This window comes from Lemur catta, chromosome 1 (genome assembly GCF_020740605.2).
Source record: "Lemur catta isolate mLemCat1 chromosome 1, mLemCat1.pri, whole genome shotgun sequence".
Taxonomy (NCBI): domain Eukaryota; kingdom Metazoa; phylum Chordata; class Mammalia; order Primates; family Lemuridae; genus Lemur; species Lemur catta.
The window spans coordinates 99,128,279-99,149,383 of NC_059128.1; the positions used below are offsets into that span (position 1 = coordinate 99,128,279).

General features: G+C 38.0%; 1 protein-coding gene and 1 long non-coding RNA gene across 7 annotated transcripts in view; one reads left to right on the plus strand and one right to left on the minus strand.

The window, feature by feature from the left end:
• Window positions 1-705: 705 nt before the first annotated feature.
• Window positions 706-2,875, minus strand: LOC123623529. The gene is made up of 3 exons (XR_006729876.1): window positions 2,173-2,875; window positions 1,774-1,875; window positions 706-1,532 (listed from the first exon to the last, which is right to left on the minus strand). It is a non-coding gene; the product is annotated as an uncharacterized LOC123623529 (long non-coding RNA).
• KIF23 (kinesin family member 23) overlaps window positions 2,155-21,105 on the plus strand; it is a 28,377-nt gene continuing 9,426 nt past the window's right edge. For 4 of the 6 annotated variants that reach the window (XM_045530680.1, XM_045530707.1, XM_045530724.1 and 1 more), the window contains exons 1-15: window positions 2,155-2,343; window positions 3,933-4,002; window positions 5,438-5,566; window positions 9,452-9,557; window positions 9,790-9,926; window positions 10,141-10,250; window positions 10,677-10,847; window positions 12,818-12,859; window positions 13,570-13,682; window positions 13,842-13,963; window positions 15,663-15,765; window positions 19,637-19,716; window positions 19,808-19,927; window positions 20,145-20,268; window positions 20,563-20,721. In XM_045530680.1, coding sequence (XP_045386636.1) covers window positions 2,333-2,343; window positions 3,933-4,002; window positions 5,438-5,566; window positions 9,452-9,557; window positions 9,790-9,926; window positions 10,141-10,250; window positions 10,677-10,847; window positions 12,818-12,859; window positions 13,570-13,682; window positions 13,842-13,963; window positions 15,663-15,765; window positions 19,637-19,716; window positions 19,808-19,927; window positions 20,145-20,268; window positions 20,563-20,721 — 1,597 coding nt within the window. In that variant the 5' untranslated portion in view covers window positions 2,155-2,332. The remainder of the gene's footprint in view (window positions 2,344-3,932; window positions 4,003-5,437; window positions 5,567-9,451; window positions 9,558-9,789; window positions 9,927-10,140; window positions 10,251-10,676; window positions 10,848-12,817; window positions 12,860-13,569; window positions 13,683-13,841; window positions 13,964-15,662; window positions 15,766-19,636; window positions 19,717-19,807; window positions 19,928-20,144; window positions 20,269-20,562; window positions 20,722-21,105) is intronic. The other 2 variants (XM_045530688.1, XM_045530716.1) reach the window with 1 other exon arrangement.

Consider the following 21,105-nt stretch of genomic DNA (forward strand, 5'->3'; position numbering starts at 1 on the left):
GAAAAATATGGGAAATTAAAACAAACCAACCAACCTCAGAGTGGGTAAGACTTTTCCTAGTATGATACAAAACAGAAGCCATAACAGAAAAGACTGATACATTTGGCCACCAGAATTTTTTTTCTAAGCTGTCACAAAACACATATAAATGAAAATAAGAACCAAAATATGAACTATAAAAATATTTGAACTCATATTTTGGATGAGGGTTAGTTTTTTCAATATAAGAAGAGATTTTATAAATCAATAAGAAAAACTAATCACCCAATAGAATAATGAAGCAAAGAATATTAACACAATTCATAGAGAAGAAAACACAGAAAGCTATTAAATATAAGAATAGACATCCAACCTCCTTTATCATAAGAAAAATGAAAATGTAAACTACAACGTGATTTTTTTCACCTATTAGATGGATATATATTGGAAAGTTTGTTAACACTTTTTTGTCTGAAAGTTGTGGAGAAACAGGCACTCTCATGAAGGCTGGTGAAAGTGTACATTTGGACTACTTTTACGGAGGACAATTTGGCAATACTTGTGAAACATTACACATGCATATACTCTGATTCAACAATTCTGCTTCTTGGAATTTATTCTACATATTTACTTGCATTGTACAAAATGATGTATTTCCAAGTTTATTACATTGTAGCTATGTTTATAACAGCAAAAACCAAAACCATCCTAATGTCCAATGTAGAGGTTGAAAAGGTATGATACATTTTTTACCTAACATAAGAGTCACAGCTGACATTACTATAACAAAAGACAGGTTAACAAGATAAAATGATAACAGATTTATTTAATGAAAGTTTTACATGACATAGGAGCCCTCAGGAAGGAAGACCTACAGACCCACGGAAAATTGTCCGTTTTTATATTTAGATTCGATGAAGAATGGACAGTTGTGTAGAAATGTGATTGGCCAAAAGGAGTATGAACTAATAGACTGAGAGGGAACCCAGAAAAGCCTATCTGTTCAGATTCCTCTTGGCCTCTCTGTGTAGCATTCCTTTCTCTGGGGTATATGGCAGGATCCTTCTGGAATAAGAGTCGTATGACCTACTATCAGACAAGGTTGATCAAAGAATTTCATTATGGCCAGCTCCTACACAGAAAGGTGGGGGAAGGTTAGAGTAATATTTCTAGGTTTTTCTAAAGTAATATTTCTGGCTTACTTTGGGGAAGAGGAGTTCTAGTTTCTGTGACCTGTCTTGGGGAAGAGGAATTCTGTTTTTTATGACTTGTTTTAGGGGAGAAAGAGGGATGGGAGACAGAAGGGCAGAAGGTTGGAGGAGCGACTTGGCTTCTGATGCTGCTTCTGAGGCCTTCCAATCTCCTTTAGTTCAAAGTACTCAGCATTTCAAAGAGCCATACTTTGGGGAATTGTTTTCTAGGCCCCAACACCAACAATATGGGCCAAGGATACTAAATTATGACTATCCTTACCAGTGCTATGATCCTGCAGGAAGTCGAGAAGGCGCTAGAGTTCCATGAAAGCACAGATGTAGATGTATGATAGTTACCAGCTAAGGGACAAAGGTTGAAGTGAGATAGAATCAGTTCATCTAAGACAAGAGTAGTTTCTAGACGTTGTTCCTCAAGGGCAAGGACCAAATTTTATTCATCTCTGTAGGCCTGGGATCAACATTAGCACACCAAGAAGACTGATAAAATAATGTATATATAGGAAGGGGCTGGAGGAACCAGACAGGGAAACCCAGGAAAGGTGAATGAGAAAGAGAAAGCAAGACAAAATGATGCAGTGACCTGGCTCCAAGCCGGGCATAGCACAGGAGTGGAACACTCCTAGACCACAACGGCAGTATGGACCTCTGATTCAATTCTGGAATTGCTCTTCCATTGAATTTCCTGTGATGTAGGAAAAGAAACCCTCAGTTTCTTCAACGGATAATGGAAGGGGATGTCAATACGCTACTTCCATAAAAAATATATAAACATATGTATATGAAAATGGAAGGGTGTGGTTGTCCCATACAAGGTCTCCCTGCAGGCCGGGCGCTCACCCTCAGCCCCGCCGTTTCCGCGTCGGTAGTCTAGGAGACGGGCGCCACTTCCGGCAGAGCAGCTACTTCCACTGAGGCCCCGCCCCTTCCATGAGGACGGGCGCTGATTGGCCCGTTTGAAACGCGCCGCGCGCGAGCTCACCTGGGCAAGCAGCTGCTCAGCCCGGCTTTCCCGAGTGCGGCGCCTGAGCCGTGGAGTCCTTGTTCCCGCGGCTTGTTCCTGCGTCCCGCCGTCTTCGCCAGCCTGCCGGATCGAGCTCGGCGTCCTGCGCGCGCGTCCGGGCAGCGCGGAGCCCGCTACCATGAAGCCAGCGTGAGTACGGGGCCGCCGAGCAGGAAGGGCGGGTGGGCGGCCGGGGCGGAGACGGAGGCCCGGGCCGCGGGGCTGAGGGCCGGCGTCTCTCTTGACGCCGTCGGCCCCCAGCCCCGCGTCGCCCCGGCCCCCAAAGGAGAACCCGCCACGTGAGGCCGCTGGGAAACCCGGGCCGCGTCTCCCTCCCCCGACTCCCCCACCCGGCGCCTCCGCCCCGCCCTGGCCTCCTGCCGCCGGGAAGGGTCGGCCCGAAGCCGGGGGCGGGTTTGTGTTGCGACCCGGTTCCTGTTAACTGGGTTGTCATCCTCTTGACTTCAGGACAGCTTCCCTATCCCTTTCTCAGGTTCCCCCTTTCCTTCCCGCGCTCCCAGATTGCATTTTTCAGAGTTATTGCGGGTCAGGAGGCGACTGTGGTCAGCGGTCGTCTCGCGTGTGAAGCCGAGTGTTGTGTTCTGGGAATTGAGTCCCTGGAGAGCCGTGGCATTGGTCAGCCGTGCGTGCTGTTCTTAGCCCAGTGCCGTGGCCCTGAGGCCGAGACCATCACCTTATTAGGCCAGTTATTTTTGTTGTATTCTTTGGCCGCAGACAACCCCGCCCCCATACACAAACGCACACACCCACATTCCTCACATTTTGGACACAGCATTCCTAGGTAAAGAAGTATTTGTGCAAAGAAAAGGATTAACCTTACAATTATTACCATTTAGGTAATCGTTTGCAAAAGTCAATTTGTTTTATTAAGAGGCCAAAGTCAAAATCTTTATATAAAAAAAAAAATATGTTGAGTTTAAGTAAACCTACCACAATAGTAGTTTGCGCCTAAAACTAACTTGCTTCTGTCTCACTTGGGAATATGTTGAGAAAAATAATCTACAGTCCAAGCCAATAATTTCACTTAATTTTTAATGTGCCAAATGTTCATCTAGCCTGTAGATGTGAAGAACAAAAAGTAGTATGCTAGAGAAATGGTGATAGCAGTCAAAATACCTTTATTGTCCCTGCTTAAGAGAGCAAGAAATTGGCAATTTGAGACCACATTTTGTTTGGGGTCAAAGGGTTATAGTTTTGAGCATTCATTGGCTGGTTGTTCTTTGAAAGTATAGGCATAAATTTTAATGAAAGGATGGATTCCTCCATGTGCATTTTTGTAATTTATTGATATTAATTGGTTGTTAGTCTGCCTTGATAATGACTGTTAATGCAGTATATGTGCTTGTACACATCTGTAAATGTCTTTGAAAATAAGCGTGGGCAGTTATTTGCAGATTTTTCAAATTTTTAGTGCTTCTGTAAAAGTGTTCAAGAAAATGTGTAAGCTATTTTAAATATAGAACTAATCAAGAGTAACTTGGTACATTTGGTACCAAAAATGTATTCTAAACCAAATTTTAATTACTTTTGGATTACACATGCCACAAACACTCTGCTACTAATGCAATTTAGTATGATTCATGTTATTTGAGATGCAGTATTTTGGAACTGCTAAGGAATAATTTTATAAACCCTGGGAAGGTTGTCTATATAAGTTATAGGTAAGGTTTTTGTATTAGTGTTGAACTAAAATGTTTTTTTTTTAAACCTGTGACCAGGAGGGCTAAGACACCCAGGAAACCTCAAGTGAAAAAAGGATCCCAAACGAATCTTAAAGACCCAGTTGGGGTAAGATCTCCCTGTTGATTTATGTGTATATATTCTTTCTCCAGTACTTTCTGTCTTATGTGTATGCTTGGAATAGAAGGAAGAAGAGATGCAGAAGTGCAATCGAACACTTTAGTGGATTTACTAAATTATGTTAAACCGGTTCTAGCTATGAAATTTTGGTTTTTCTATAGGATCAATTAGTCCTGTAAAATGAAGTCTTTGGGTGACTGCATTCCTTCTATAATTATAATTTGAAAAGTTAGATAATTAAAAATCTTCAGCTGGGTTCATACTTTCTGTGATGAGGGAAATTTTCTGCTCACATGAACATTCTTTCCCACCTGTGTATACTAACTGATGACATGCCTCACCAGGGGAGCCCCAAACTTCTGGGGACCAAGTTTCATAAAGACTGTGGTATAGAATAGCTTAATTCAGTCTAATGTCTACTCATAGTTGCAAATCCTTCACTAGTTTCAGGCTTGGGAACTTGCTTTTAAAATTGAATGGTAAATAAAAGAGGGTTGCTTCGCTCTGAGGTATTTTAAATCTCTCCTCACTGCCACTGGAGTCCGGGTCTGATGCGAGGGAATCAGGTCCTTTGCACACAGCCAGAGTGGGTTTTCCCCTCAAGCCTTCCCCTACAGTTTTCTTTTTACTTCTCTGTATATTAAGTGTTAGGTTAAGCTGGCAAGTTTTATTATAAATTGACATGTAATTCCAAAGAATTCTAACTTTTAAAAATCTCATTGTGTGATATGTTGTTGGCTTTTAGAGATTTTTATATCATTAGTATTAATAGTGTAACTTTAGGCCAGGCAAAGTGGCTCACGCCTGTAATCCTAGCATTCTGGGAGGCCAAGGTGGGATGATCGCTCAAGATCACCAGTTCAAGACCAGCCTGAGCAAGAATAAGACCCCGTCTCTACTAAAAATAGAAAGAAATTAGCTGGACAATTAAAAATATATAGAAAAAATTAGCCAGGCATGGTGGTGCATGCCTGTAGTCCAAGGTACTCTGGAGGCTGAGGCAGAAGGATCGCTTGAGCCCAGGAGTTTGAGGTTGCTGTGAGCTAGGCTGACGCCACAGCACTCTAGCCTGGGGCAACAAAGTGAGACTTGTCTCTAAAAAAAAAATAAATAGTATAACTTTATTATTTGTATAGTATAATCAGTACTTTATGCTATTACAATATAGTAGTAAAGACAAGTTGTGCAATTTGATCCTTTTATCAAAATTTATTTTAATTTTATGTGTATTTTAAATCTTCTCATATCTAATATGTCTGTTTGCATTTGTCAGTCTCAAGTAGCAGATTTTGATATTCATAGCTCTAGCTTTTTCTCTTGAGTTGAGAGACCAAATGTTTGTGGAATGGATGAATGGAAGCTTAAATGAAAAATCAGGCAAAATGTCAACCTTTATTCTTTACATGCCTTCCTGTTTTTTCAGGTATACTGTAGGGTGCGCCCACTGAGCTTTCCTGATCAAGAGTGTTGCATAGAAGTGATCAATAATACAACTGTTCAGCTTCATACTCCTGAGGGCTACAGACTTAACCGAAATGGAGACTATAAGGAGGTAATTCCTATTGGAACCAAGTTGTTTTTACTTGGTATATTGTTTCCTGAATGGCCTTTACACTTTTAAATTTAAGAAAGTTCATGTGTGATCCCACTTTTTTGAAAGATTTATTTACTTCACTATAACTACTGTATCTAAAGTTTTTTTGATTTCTGGGATGCACAGATACATCTTTGGTACACTGGAGTTAGAGGATTGCTTTTAGGGAATAATTTCTTACACTGTATATTTATTGTTTCTTAGAGCACATGTTAGGGATAGCTCAATGTGATATGTGATTGTGCTAAGCAGTTTTTTAATATACACAGTTTCATGTGTGGAGATTAAGATAACTAATAATAGGCATTTATACTTGTATCAACCTCTTATGACATGTTTTTATTTTCAGGAAATCATTGAGCAAACTCAAAAATACTGAGTTCAATTCAGTTTATTAAATGTTTCACTAAGCTAGTAGTAGGCTGGAGGATGGAAGGAGATTTAAAAAACTTAAGTTAGACACATCCTTGCCTTTATGTAGTTTACAACTTAGTTGAGACAATAATCAATAACAAATAAACAAGTAACTCTCATATAGATGAGACAAAGTCAGGTGTGTTAAAGAGGGGGAACTGTGGGAATGCAGAAGGAAGAGGATGAATTCAGGATGTCATTTCTACGTCTAGCTGCCATTTACTCTTGTGCCACTGTTCCAGTGAAATTGCTTTTTGTAAGACCATGAGCAGCCTCTTTGCTGTTAAATTTGATGTATACCTCTTTGTCCTCATTACAGTCTGTTTCTCCTTCCTAAAGCACTCTCCTGTCTCCCCTTCTAGCTCTCTCTGTTCTTTTCACTCTTTACTCACTGGTCACCTTTGCTGGCTCTTCTTTTCCAACCTCTAAATACGGAGTTGGGCTACGCCCAGAGCTCTGTGCTCTGTCTACACTTTCACATGGCTTTAAATGTTGATTAGATGGTAAAAGCTTTGGAATTTTTATCTCCAGCTTAAACCTTTTCTGTAGCTCTAAATTCAAACATCCAACCACTTACTTGATGTCTCTGTTTGGATGTCATGTAGGTATCTCGAATTTTACATGTCTGAAAAGGAGTACTTGATTCTTTTTCCTTTAAATCATTTCATCCCTTATCTTCTCAAGTAATGGCACCATCGTCTGTGCCAGTTGCTCAAGCCAGAAATCTGGTGTTTACCTTTTACTTGTCCCACCTCATATCTAGTTTATTAGAAAATCCTATCAGTTCTATTCCAAAGTACGTCTTGAAACTGTACTTTCATTTCCATCTCCGCTGCCACTGCCCTATTCTGAGCCCCATTGTTACTCGCTGAGACCAGTGTTTCTCAAACTATCTGTAGTGAAGGAACAGCTTTTTTATTTTTAATGTTTTGCACTTGCTACGTTTGTATGGTTTGTGCTAGATGGAACTACCCATGTGCATTAGACAACAGAGAACTGGTTTATAATCTGTACAGAGAGATGAGTCATTCAACACTGTTCTGTGACATTGCAGCAATGCCAAACAAATGGCTAAAAAAGTTTCTCAGCATGTAAGTAGTCTGGTAATGAACAGTTCTCAGACAGGCATTGGTTTGCTGCCTGTATTTTGAATAGCATTGACAAGACTGCCAAAGCCTAACTAGACTGCCTGCTTCTACTCAGAATCTTCCTCTCTAATCCATTTTCTACAGAGCTTCTGGAGTGATCTTTTAAAGTATAAATGAGATTTTACCTTATTTCTGTTCAAAACCTTTTAAGGAATAAAATCTTTAAATGGGCAAAATCCTGCTTAATCTACTTCCTATCTCTCCACTCTCATCTTTTAATATTCATCTAATCCTTTGAGTTCCTTGGATAAGCCAGAGTCCTGCCTGACAGCTGATGCCTTATTAGTTCAACACTAATACAAAAACCTTACCTATAACTTATATAGCCTGGAATTCTCTTTCCCTAGGGCTTAGCATGGTTGGCTCCTCATCCTTGGGTTTCAGCTTCAATATCACCTCCTCAGGGTGTCCAGACTACCCCATTGGAAATAGCAACCCATCCCTCTTCTCCCTTGGTCTACATTCTATGTGCCTCCTTTACAGTACTTACCACAATGCATTTACTGGTTTATTGTCTCTTTCCTCCACATAATGTAAACTCCTAGGAGATATGCACCTTATATGACCTGTTCATCAAACCCTGAATAAATATGGATTGAGCATGAATGAATAGGCTGGGAAGGCTTTATGGAAGAGCAGGTCTTTGAGGATGTAATATAGTTGGACACTGACCTACTGAATTTTACTTATTTATTGAAGTAAATTTCAAATATGTATAAGGTTTCAAATTAGTTATAAACAAAGGGTTTGATGGGGATTAAAAATTGTTGCTGCCTTTTGGCAGAAGGCAACATTGTTTAATGGAAAGAACAATGTACTGGAGAGGGCTTTGATGTTAATTAGCTGCATGGGCTTGGTTAAGTTCTTCCTTTGGGCCTCAGTTTTTACTTTGAGAGGACGGAGCTATTCAGGAGGAACTGAGGTCATCTATCTAACCTCTCAGTATTGTCTTGTGTATATCCTTTTAGTTCCAAGATTCTTGTTCTTTTGTGAACTCTAAAGCTGTTTTATAGGATTAGAATGAAACTTCCACAAAGGTGAGAGTTAGCATAGCTGAAGTAGGTGTGTGGTCTTTGATAAGTTATTTAACCTCTCTGTTTTCTCATTTATAAAATGAGCATAACTGATAGTACCTACATCAGAGGTCTTAAGAAAAAAGTGGTTCACTGCATAGGCAGTGCCTATTGTCAGCTGTCATTATTATTTTGATTATTATATGTTTGAGTATTAATCTATACATGTCTCCTTTTGGGGAACGATACTGCTAATCTTAAAAATGTTAAGAGTTGTGATATTAATATCTGAGCAGGTTGAATTTAAGATAAAGACTAGAACAGGAAAAAGGACATTTGACAAAGGCCATGATAAATAATAATAATAATAAATTCTAACGAATACTCATGCTGCACTAAATAATTTAGCATTGAAATTCAAGAAGCAAAAATTGCAAGAAATTCAGGAAGCCTTAAGAAATAATTATGTCTACAAGCCAATAAAACTAGCAAATAACAAAAATAGAACTCCAGCCCTTGAATAGTTAAAACATTTTAATTTACATTTATATATTCCAATCTAATTTTTCAAGGAGTTTGATAGTATTTTTGGCAATATGACTATATCTTATATTAATTGTATTTTGAATGAAATTTGATAATTGAAGTATTCTTGGTTTCTTAAAGGTCACAATTTATTTAAAATTTATTTCATGTAAGAACTCAAAGGATGAGACTATTTACAATTCATTTCTGGTTTTAAAATACAGTACATCAAAACATGTATTATGCTGATATGCCATGTTAAATGACACCTTTATGAAGAAAAAATAGAAAACAATCACTTATTGTATGAAGTAATGCTTAAAGATTTTCACAAATCTATGAATTGTTATAATACATTTTGATCCTCTTTGTCACTTAATTAAAACAAAATCAGCCTTAGTCTATGAAGCATTAGTGGGCTTAAGACTTTTCTACCTTCTCTTTGGTAGTTGTGACTGAAAATATTTACCAGTTTATAAGTGGTGTAATATAGGTATGTCATGACTTTTTAGTGGATTACTAAGACACTGAGAGTTCCAACTGTAAAGACCATTCATATTTTTTCATTGCATGTCTAGATCTGAAATGTTCATAGCCTCCTGCCCAGTTAGCTCAGTCGGTAGAACATGAGACTCTTAATCTTAAATGTTCATAAAGACACACCTTAAGTTTAAGCAGATGTATCTAGCTTAGATATAGTAGAATTCCATTTAAGTGTGTTTTATTTTTTTCTCTCTCCACAGACTCAGTATTCATTTAAACAAGTATTTGGCACTCACACTTCCCAGAAGGAGCTCTTTGATGTTGTGGCTAATCCCTTGGTAGATGACCTCATTCATGGCAAAAATGGTAGGATTCTTGGAGTTTTGTTGGATTTGCCTTTTTCTCCTTTTCGGATAAAACTTTTTTGATATTTGTATGTTTGGTTTATGTTAGGCATTTAATGCATATTTAGTTTGTTAGAATGATGCTAAACCTGCTTTTTGTAAGCTGGCTAATTTTTAGTATTTTTTTAATGCTATGAAATAATACAAGTGGAGGACTTTTAAGATGTAACTCATTGTGACTTGCTATACTGTAGGTCTTCTTTTTACATATGGTGTGACGGGGAGTGGAAAAACTCACACAATGACTGGTTCTCCAGGGGAAGGAGGGCTGCTTCCTCGTTGTTTGGACATGATCTTTAACAGTATAGGGTCATTTCAAGCTAAACGATATGTAAGTATAATTCTTTTGTCTTGTGACTATTTCACTGTGGACACAGGACTAAGATGCCTTTGGATATGTAGTATTAAGGAAGAACCAAAGCACTGGATTCATTTTGAAACCTTAAATGTGTTTAAATATTAAATGTTTCTTATTTCTTAAACATGTTTCTTAGTATTTAGGTCAAATTCTAAAAACCATGGTCTGATTTTTGCTCCCACTTTAGGTTTTTAAATCTAATGATAGAAATAGTATGGATATCCAGTGTGAGGTTGATGCCTTACTAGAACGTCAGAAAAGAGAAGCTGTGCCCATTCCGAAGACCCCCTCTAGCAAGTAAGTAATTACATTTGTACGCAGCACCAGCCTAGGAGCACGGGATTCTGTCCTGTGGTTTGCCCAGGCATAGGGAACATTAAGTAGAGAAGTTGGTCTGACAGTTGAGTTTTGTGAGATTAAAGCTGAGAAATGTTCTTTAGTTATTTGCTGAGATACTCTCTTTGGTTTTGAGCACATTGTGTTTGAATTACTGTTTTGAGAAAGAAGGTACTGCTCTGGGTGAGGAGTGAGCGTAAAAGCCTTTGTTGTATATCCAGGAGGAGATGGGGATGCTGTTGTCAACTGAGTATGAATAAAGTTGCATCATGTGTTTCAGCTTGTAATAGCATATCATTATGTTATATCTTTTAGTTTCCCCTTGGGATAATTTACTTTTGATATTTACTCACAACGTATAACATTAGACTTTTTTTTTCCTTTTAGACGACAAATAGATCCAGAGTTTGCAGATATGATAACTGTACAAGAATTCTGCAAAGCAGAAGAGGTTGATGAAGATAGTGTCTATGGTGTATTTGTCTCTTATATTGAAATATATAATAATTACATATATGATCTATTGGAAGAGGTGCCATTTGATCCCATAAAACCCAAGTAAGTGGTGAAGAGAGCCCCTTCTTAGCTGTTAACCTTGATGAATGCACTTTGCCTCAATGAACCTTAGTTTCTTCAGCTATAAATGGGAATAGTGCTTGTGTTTGTTTTCAGAATGAAATGTTATGACTTGTATATCAAGTAGTTGGTGCTCAATGAAGGAACAAGTGGGTTAAGGCATCTAATGAGAAGAGTGACCTGAATATTCATGTTAGAGATGACTTTTCAAAACTCTTGACTCGGGATTGTGTTTTGAGAAGGCTCTTAATTATGTTAGGAAGTTTCCCTGTCGATATGCTCTGGGGCTACTTATCCAGAACCTGAGACTCAGTGTGGGAAGTTTTGTGGCCTCTTTAACCACCTGTATCTTGGTGATCTCTACAGAATGGAGCCTAAAGCTGTAGTCTTTACAAGTAATACGGACATTTCATCATTGATTAATAGGAAGTGACATCTGCATTGCCATTCTGCCAGAATTAGAAGAGTACTTCTTAGATGTCTTTGGGTCTTGCCTTGCCAAGACTGAAGACCAGTCACCACCTGGCATCACAAAAGATAAATCTGCATTTGTGCCAGATTCTACTCTAGAATCTTGTGTCTAAAATTAGTATCTTGTTTCCAAGTTGATGGTTTTGTTCTTAAGCTAAAGGCTTGTCTTTCATGCTGTCTTCGTTAGGGCCTCTCAGGATGTAAATAATATGAAGACATTTGTCTTTTTTTTTTTTTTTGAGACAAGGTCTCACTGTGTCGCCTGGGCTAGAGTGCAGTGTTGTCATCGTAGCTCACAGCAACCTCAAACTCCTGGGCTCAAGTGATCCTCCTGCCTCAGCCTCCTGAGTAGCTGGGACAATGGGCATGTGCCACTCTGCCTGGCTAATGTTTCTATTTTTTTGTAGAGACGAGGTCTTGTTCTGGGCTAGTCTTGAACTCCTGGCCTCAAGCGATCATCCCGCCTTGGCCTCCCAAAGTGCTAAGATTATACCTGTGAGCCACCGTTCCCAGCCAACATGTGTCTTATGTTTAACTTTGTGTGTATGTCCAAAGGAATATTATTGTAGAAACAGCTGGATTTAGAAAACCATTAGATGAAAATAGGTGTCAGTGTATCTACTTTTATTTACATGGAAAATTTATGGACTCTGGTTGAGGCCGTTCTTACTGAGTCACATTTTGATACAGGTATCTTCACTCAGAGTCCTTGAATTTTCCTCTGCATTGACTGGGAAAACAATTACAAAGTTTCTAAGTGAGCTAAATATGAAAGTATTCATTTCAGAGAAGTTTAAGTGAAGGAAGACTCTTGCTCTACTTCACCCTTCCTAAAATGAGGACTTTACAAGGGTACTTACTTCTGGAGTGACCTATTTTTATTTACCCTTGGAATGTTTGTAGTAAGAAAGAACTACTTAGGTTATAGAGAAATATATAGAGAAGTAAAGACCTTATGAGACAATTGCTTTTTATATCAAACTAATTACTTTTTCATTTATTTCAAAGTGTTAGTTGTCTTGACTCTGATTTTGTGTGTATCGTTTTTCTAAACTTTTGTGATGTCATTCATTGCTACATTGCTACTAATGAGTTTCATGTCTGCCCATGTACCTAGTTTTTGTTTGGTTTGTTCTAAATGAGATTATTTTGAAAGGATCCTATCTTGATGTTTTTAGTTAAACAAAGGAAGACTGACAAAAGTGACTTGGGTGCCTGGTAAACTCTCTGGGTAACTTCTTGAATGAATATACAAAGGTGCTGCTTTGGCACTGAATTCAGATTTAATCTGTTAGGGTGGTGTTAGATCTGCTTTTTTAAGCTGGTTAACTTTTAGTGGTTTTTCACACAATGAAAAATTATTAACAAGTGAAGGATTTTTAAGACACAACTCACTGTGACTGTCACATAGTCTGGACTGACCATGTTGCTGTGAGATGGCTGGTCTAGAAATGGTAACTTCTACTTTATTCCTTCGGTAGGTGGAACAGTTGCAGCACACCCATGAGGAACACAGATTTTGTGTATGTGATGGTGTTGGCTCTTTTCTTAAGGAGAAGGGTGCAGTTATACTAGTGGTTGGCATTCTGTGGCATGTTCCCATGTAGGTGGTTTTCCATTGGCATTGGGCTGGCTGCTACTGTAGCCCTCCTTGCTTCCTGAAAAATCTTCCATTGACTGTCAGTGATGGTGGTGGGTAAATGTCTCTACCCTCACCATTCACAAGACTGACGCCAAACAGGCAGAACCTTACCCAGCCTTCATCCTACCATTTAGACTAAAACTTGACAAGCCACTTTGAAAGGATTGCCAGTCCTGGTATATACCAAACTCTTTCTGAATTTCTTTTCTGCTATTGCTGAGGTCAGAACCAGTTCTATCTGCTGATCTTTTAAAATTAGGAAAATACTAGATTTTGATGCTTAACCAGTGCATGTGATGTTGCTATAATACTACTTTGGTCTAATTGTTTAGTTAGTGTTGTTTCATGTGCTTTGTTAGAGCAAATTAGAGCAAAGCTTTTAAAATAAAAGTGGTCCCTTTTATCTTGTTATGTTACTAATCTTGACTATATATAAATCTCATCCAAGTTTAATATTTCTTTGGGGTCTTACTTAAACTTCTTTTCATTATAAGAATGGATGTCCTGTCACCTGGCATTTTAGTCCTAGTCTTAAGTGAAGATATTAGTATCTCATAATTTTGGAAACTAATGACTTTTTCTTTCCTATAGACCTCCACAATCTAAATTACTTCGTGAAGATAAGAACCATAACATGTATGTTGCAGGCTGTACAGAAGTAGAAGTGAAATCTACTGAGGAGGCTTTTGAAGTTTTCTGGAGAGGTTAGAAACAAAGCTAGAATTAGAAAAATATAAAATGATAAATATAACCCTGATGAGTTGCTACTGTAATTTGACAGCAATCTTTTTTGATTTATTAGAAAGTATGTATAATGAAATCATTGAGTTCAGGTTTGATCAATGATTTCTCTTTTGTCACAGGCCAAAAAAAGAGACGTATTGCTAACACCCATTTGAATCGTGAGTCCAGCCGTTCCCATAGTGTGTTCAACATTAAATTAGTTCAGGCTCCCTTAGATGCAGATGGAGACAATGTCTTACAGGTAAAGTTGTAGTGTGTATTTTCTGACTTATGTCTTACAGGTAAAGTTGTAGTGTATATTTTCTAACTCAATCCTTAATTTTTGGAATTTTGTTAAATTAGGGATATATTATTGCAGTGAAGCTTTCTCTAGAATTAATGTACAGTTAGTTCTCTGTATCTGTGGGTTCCGCATCCATGGATTCAACCTATTGGGATAAAAAATAGTCGTAAAAACAATATTGCATCTGTACAAAACATGTACAGATTTTTTTTCTTGTCATTATTCCCTAGATAGTACAGTATAACAACTTGTTACATAGCATTTACATTGTATTATATATTATGAGTAATTTAGAGATGACTTAAAGTATATGGGAGGATATGCATTGGTTATATGCAAATATTACACCATTTAATATCAGAGACGTGAGCGTCTGTGGATTTTAGTATCTGTGGGAGGTCCTGGAACCAGTCCCCCATGGATACTGAGGGCGATGACGTGTAGGTGATGACATTTGAAATTTTTTTTTCTTCTATTCGATAGTGTAGTTTTGGGTATTTGGCTATTGATTCTTGGAACCTGGAGTTTTGTTATGAAAAGGGTTTACAAATCTTTAAAAATCTCTTCAGTAGAGGAGATAAAATAAGAAGAACATGTGATTTATTGTTTTATCTCTGATGACTCATTTTTGTATGTGAAAGTTTGGTTAATGGTTTTAAAGTGTTGGCAAGTCACTTTCCAAGGTAGGTATAGTTCAGGAAGTGGGGCTGTGCTTACCAGGCCAGTAGGGCTCCCCATCAGCTGATTGCTATTTACAACTGAGCCTGTCATGCTACAAGGCTTATGTCAATTAATAACAGCATTTGTTCCCCGAGTATACATAATTTAATAACTTTAAGATACTAAAGTATAATTGTATTTAAACCATATTATAAAATTGTGGTGTTATGGAGGTTTATATGTAGCAAAAGATAGGTGGTAGTGAAGACTACCAGGATTTGAATTCTGATTCCTATATTTATTTGCCATATGACTTAACTATAGTAGAACCTCCTTAAAGGTTATGAGAATTAAAGGAGGCAGTGCACATAAAGTTCTCAGTGCAGTGCTTGGCTTATAGTCAGCACTCAATAAATGTTCACTAGAAAATAGTTATGTCAGCTTTCCATATACACTTGATTTCCTTTGAATCACATCTACTGTTACAATATCAGGTACCTCTTGACCTTCATTTCTTTTTACAAAAATTAGAGTATTATGAAATTATTAGGTTATTGTAAGATTATAAAATATCTGATTATAGAAAAATTTAGGATAGCCCTGTTCTAGGCTCTCTTTTTTCAGCAGATATTTGTTGAGTTTCTATTGAATGCTAGGCATTATACATCACGCTGGAGATAATGTAGTAAAAAGGCAGACAGAGTCCCTGCTCTCAGGGAGCTTACAGTCTGATGTAGAAGGAAGACTAGACAATAGACAAGTAAGATAGTTAATGTTGTGAGTATATATATATCTTTTGTTTTGTTTTTGATGAATATATTGATCACACTCTTAGCAAACTCTCCTTTAAAACCTGTATCCTTTGCCCCTCCTACGCATTTTATATTGTGCAAATATATTCAGTAAGACTTAATAACTCATTGCTTTGACTCTACTTAAAGAATATTGTAAACCAATTATGACTCATTTTGGATTATTGGCTTTGTGATCTTTTCAGGAAAAAGAGCAAATCACTATAAGCCAGTTGTCCTTGGTAGATCTTGCTGGAAGTGAAAGAACTAACCGGACCAGAGCAGAAGGGAACAGATTACGTGAAGCTGGTGAGTAAAGCATAGCACTTATTTATTGTCACAGCTTTCAGAAACTTGCATTGCCAGTTTTTTATCTACTTATTGATGGGTGGTTTAAACATAATTTTCTTCAGTTAGTTAATTTAGAGTTTCAATTGATGGTCAATGCTATTTCTTTAGTTAGGCTGATTTAGTGTCTGTTACAAAACACTGATTTCTTGAACTGCTGGCCTAGAGTGATCCTCCCTCATCCTTCCAAAGTGCTGGGATTATAGGTGAGCCACCACACCCAGCCTAAGACACTAATTTAAGAATGAGGAAGATTGACTAAAATAAATATAAAAAGTTATAAATATTGAAAGAGTCTGTTATGTGTATTGTTAGTATTGTAGGTCAGTATTGGGTCCTTGAAATTAAGTGATTTAACAGTTATTCCAGCATTTATAGTTGTAAAAATTGGCTTTTGGAGATGGGAAAAATCTGAACGCAAAAGCTAGTTGAAGAGAAATCTACTTGTGTGTGAGTGCGTGTGTGTGTGTGTGTGTGTGTGTGTGTGTAATCTTTCATTTAGTATAGCTGTACATGTTGTATTTTATATTAATAACCATTTACTGAGTACCTACTACTGTGTACCAGGAATTGAACACAGATATAAATGATGAAGCCCTGCTGGAGAGAGCCCTGCTTAGTATAAGAGATCAGTAGATAACTAGACCGTTTGAGTAAAGTATGATGGAAGTGAGCTCAAGCTTCTGTGAGAGTGCAGGGTAGCGCTTTCTAATCCAGTCTGGGGGTGGGGAGGGGTGACACATAGCCGCGAGCTGTATGGAGAAAGATAGGATTAAAGGCAACATCCCTAATGGAGGAGACAGCTGCTTCTAAACAGCAAGTCCTGAGAGAATATGGCAGACTCAAAGTAGCTGAAGTGGAGTGTGTGGGTTGGTGAACTGTGAGAACTGAGGTAGGAAAGTGAGGAAAGGTCATGAAGACTCTTGTCTGTCATATTAAGAAGTTTGAATTTTATCTTGAAGGAATAATGAGGGCTACCAATTATTAAGGTTCTAGTGTGTGTCATAGTATCTACTAGGCATGGGCTTGGTTTTTGATTCTGACTTCTCAGGCTTGTATCATACCCTCCTTTTTCAGATGAGGAAATGGGTTGGGAGAGGTTAAGTAATTTTCCCATGGCTGGAGCCTAGGTTCAAACCTAGGTTGGTTGGTCTCTCAAAACTTGTATCTTTCCAGTATGTTATACAGCCTCCCCCTTAAAGAAGGGTTAGTCTTTGAGAAAGAATGTTTTGCCAATGTAGAGAATTAATTTACCGGGGGGGGGGACGGACGGACGGGCGGAGGCGGCACAGGGCAAGCTTAGAGATATGAAAGAACAGTTAGGACCCTTTGGCAAGCAATTCAGATGAGTAATCATGTGACCTGGAGGCAAAGGTCAGACAAAAGCAAGACCTAGTTAGGAAGTAGATGCACCAGGATGTGGAGAATAAAGAGCAGTTTGAGTAGCAGGTGGGGGTGGCTAATGAGGCTTGTGTTTGATATGTTCAATTTATGCAAGTGGATGTGCTTATGATTGAATGCAGAGGTACATGGATTTGGAATGAGAGAGATTTGACTTAAGGTTTCTAGGATTAGGTTTTGCCAGTAGAGACAGGAGTGAAGCAATGGGGGAGATAAGATTATTCCTGGAGAATAGAGGAATAGGCTGAGGGCAGAGCCTTAAGGAATAAGCCCTTGAGATTTAAGGAGTTAGGGAAGGAGAGAGAGGTGGTAGCTAAAAGGCACTTGAGGGATTATGAAATGGTTAAAAAACACACACCCATTATATATGTATATTAGAACATAGTGAAGACTTGAGTTTATTTATGGTCTGAATAGATGAAGAAGTTGAAGTGCAGTGGTACAAAATGGGGCCTGTTAGACCTGCCTCTAGCCCAGGCCAAGACTTGCTACTTGTGTGAATTGCTTGAGTCTTCTGAGAATGGACTGTGTCTGTGCTGTCTACCATTGTATCCCCAGTGCCTCTTACTTATTAGGTGTTAATAAATATGAAACAATGATTATTGGTGGAGCAAGATCCCAGAAGGGCAGATTTGGAATCTAGATCACAAGAGGAAGGATTAACCTTGATAGGATAAGAGTTTTAGTTGGATTGGGAAGAAAGTAAAAACCTTAGGTTTCTGATGCTTTGGGGAAAAGATAGAAAGGACTGCTAGTGTTAATATGGGTGAGGAACACATATGACAACAGTGAGGAAGAAGCAAAAGAGACAGTGGTTGGGACAGATGGCAGGTCTCAGGTTTTCAGAGGCGGAGTACTTCTGAGGGGTAAGGTTCGGGGTTTGGGCATGATTGTGCAGCTACAATGGAAGAGAGAAGGATTTACTGGAGTTGAGGACGTCGGGGTCCTCTGACCATAGCATGTGAGAGTGATTGTCCTCATGATACCAAAATGACCCAGGGGCTGGCATGTAGGAGGAACTAGGAAAATGTTGCTGGCCTCCCTGTGCTCACCACCCTTATGGAATGTTAGGCTTTAGGAAACAAGCAGCTTTTTACCCTAAAAGGCTACAGGGCTGCAAGGGGAAGCACGATCCTTCTGTGAGATCAAGGATTAGGTTGCAGGGTTTTGTGCCATCGATGGAGGGTGAAGCGTGTGGACCCTGCCCAGTGTGATATTTCTGAATGTAAACATGTAGAGGATTACAAGGAAACCAATTATGTATCTTTAAAAGTATTCTTAAATTTGTCATATGGTAATTTATGTGCTTTATTAATACCTTAAATAAAAACCCAGCAGCAAGTCTAATAACTAAATAATTGCAAAGTAATGATGAATATAAATATCTTGATCAATAGACTGTAATGTGCTATTAAAATATCTGCCATTTCTATTGATAAAAATCACAGGTTCTACTATTACAATACTACTGTGTTTTTTGGCCTACATTAGTAATTGAAGGAACTGCTCAATTCTAGTTAGAGTTCTGTAAAAACATGTAATTTATTTCCCACTGAAGTATGCAGACTCCCTGAAATGTATCCCTGGACAATATAGACCCTGGGCTAAGAACCCCTGGCCATTAGGGAAAGAGATGAATGGATCATTCTGTAAGAGGTTTGAAGATATAGGGAAATCTGTTAACAGGAATATAAGTTCTTGAGAGCACAGTGGGAAAAGACAGAACATCAGGATTTTGGGTCAAGGAAGAGAAATCATGAATCATGGAATATTATGGAGGTACAGAGGAGTTCTGTATTTTGGAAGGTGTATCTTTGGGAGGCCAAGGATGAAAGAACAATGAAATTGGCTGACCTTAGTCAAGGTTCCAAAATGAACACATTCTTATGCACTTTTGGGATCTAATCAGGTGAGATCTGCATTGTTAGAGGCTTGATTAACTTGCCTTGGCTCAGAAAGTCAAATAAAAATACTCACAGTTAACAGCTATGCCGCCTGAGAAATCTTTGTTGAGATATACAGGGGACCAATTGGGAGCTCCTCTGGGTGCCACGGGGATTTCAGACTCTTAGTGGAGCCAGCTGTAGCCTGAAATGGCCATGTTTTAAACAAAACACTTTAGTATGAGGGTATTAAACATCTGTATCTAAGATACGCTTTCACAGAATTTAGGATTTGGAAGAAACCTTATGGGTCATTAAGTATAATGTTACATTCTGTGGAAAATCCTTTTGATCCTTCAAGGATGGCTATTTAACCTTTCCAGAAATGCTGCTATTGAAAGAAAGCCTGGGCCAAGATTAAATTTAGCCATGAAAATTTGTTATAATTTCATCGGATGGTTATATGAAGTTGAGATTTTATAGGCAAACAGCACACTTTAGCTACTATATTGTTGTTCTCATATTTTCTGCGTGTATTTTTCTGTCAGGTAACATTAATCAGTCATTAATGACACTGAGAACATGTATGGATGTCCTGAGAGAGAACCAAATGTATGGAACTAACAAGGTAAACAGTGGCCTTCTTTAATCATTTTTATAGTTTTGTTTGTGTGCATTTTTTACCTTATGCATTTATTTGGATTTCAATGTATTTATAGATGGTTCCCTATCGAGATTCAAAGTTAACCCATCTGTTCAAGAACTACTTTGATGGGGAAGGAAAAGTGCGTATGATTGTGTGTGTAAATCCAAAGGCTGAAGATTATGAAGAAAGCTTGGTAATTTTAATTTATTTACCCTATAAAGTCTTGAGTTTCTGTAGGGAAAACAACTGTTTGGATTTGAAGAAAGACATTTTGAACATTTTATAGATTGACACAGAATCATTGGATACAGAAATAGACTAATAACCAGTCTATTGTTGCTTCTTTTAGTAATTTATGAAGGACTTAGATATCCTTATTTTTTAAAAACTCCATTGGTTTTGTATTTTAGCAAGTCATGAGATTTGCAGAAGTGACCCAAGAAGTTGAAGTAGCAAGACCAGTAGACAAGGCAATATGTGGTTTAACACCTGGGAGGCGATACAGAAACCAGGCTCGAGGTCCAGTTGGAGATGGTATGATTTGGTGTTACATCATTTCCCTACTCTCTGTCTCTCTTAAAAAAAAATCTGTTTCATACAAGAGAACTGTTTACATACCTTCTTCTCAAGACCAAGTTAAAAAAAAATTGAACCAAAATATAAATGAGATTTCTTTTATTGTATACTATAACTCTCATTTTGAAGGAAATAAAATTATGTCAACTCAAGAAATTCCATGGTTAATTAAACTGGGGCCCTAATCACATTGTTAAACTTGTTTAGATAAGCTCTTTCTCTCCTGTCTAACTTTTTATAATTGCAATACAGAACCACTGGTTACCGACATGGTTTTACAGAGTTTTCCACCTTTGCCATCGTGTGAAATTTTGGATATCAATGATGAGCATACACTTCCAAAGCTGATTGAAGCCTTAGAAAAACGACATCATCTACGACAAATGATGATTGATGAGTTTAACAAGCAATGTAAGGGCAAAATTATTTGCAGTCATTTTAACTTCTGAAATTAAAAGTATTTGGAATGAATTTGAGTTCCATGGTAGAATGTATCTTTAAGGGAGAGTTATCTTTTCTTTATACTTTGGAGTACTCAAGGCGTTATTTAATTAGAATGACAGAATTTTTCTCACAGCTCTTTTTTATATTCTAAGAAAGTTAAACAAAAAAAGGAGCATGTGTTCCTTCCCTCCTATTTCTTTCTTTACTAATAGTGATGAACACAAAGGAATATTTCTTAGTTTCCCTGTCTACAAAATGGGGATTGTAATTATTTCTACTTCAGGGGGTATTATGAAGATAAATGAGATACTATATGAAAATTCTGTAGAACAGTGAACAGCCTGGTACATA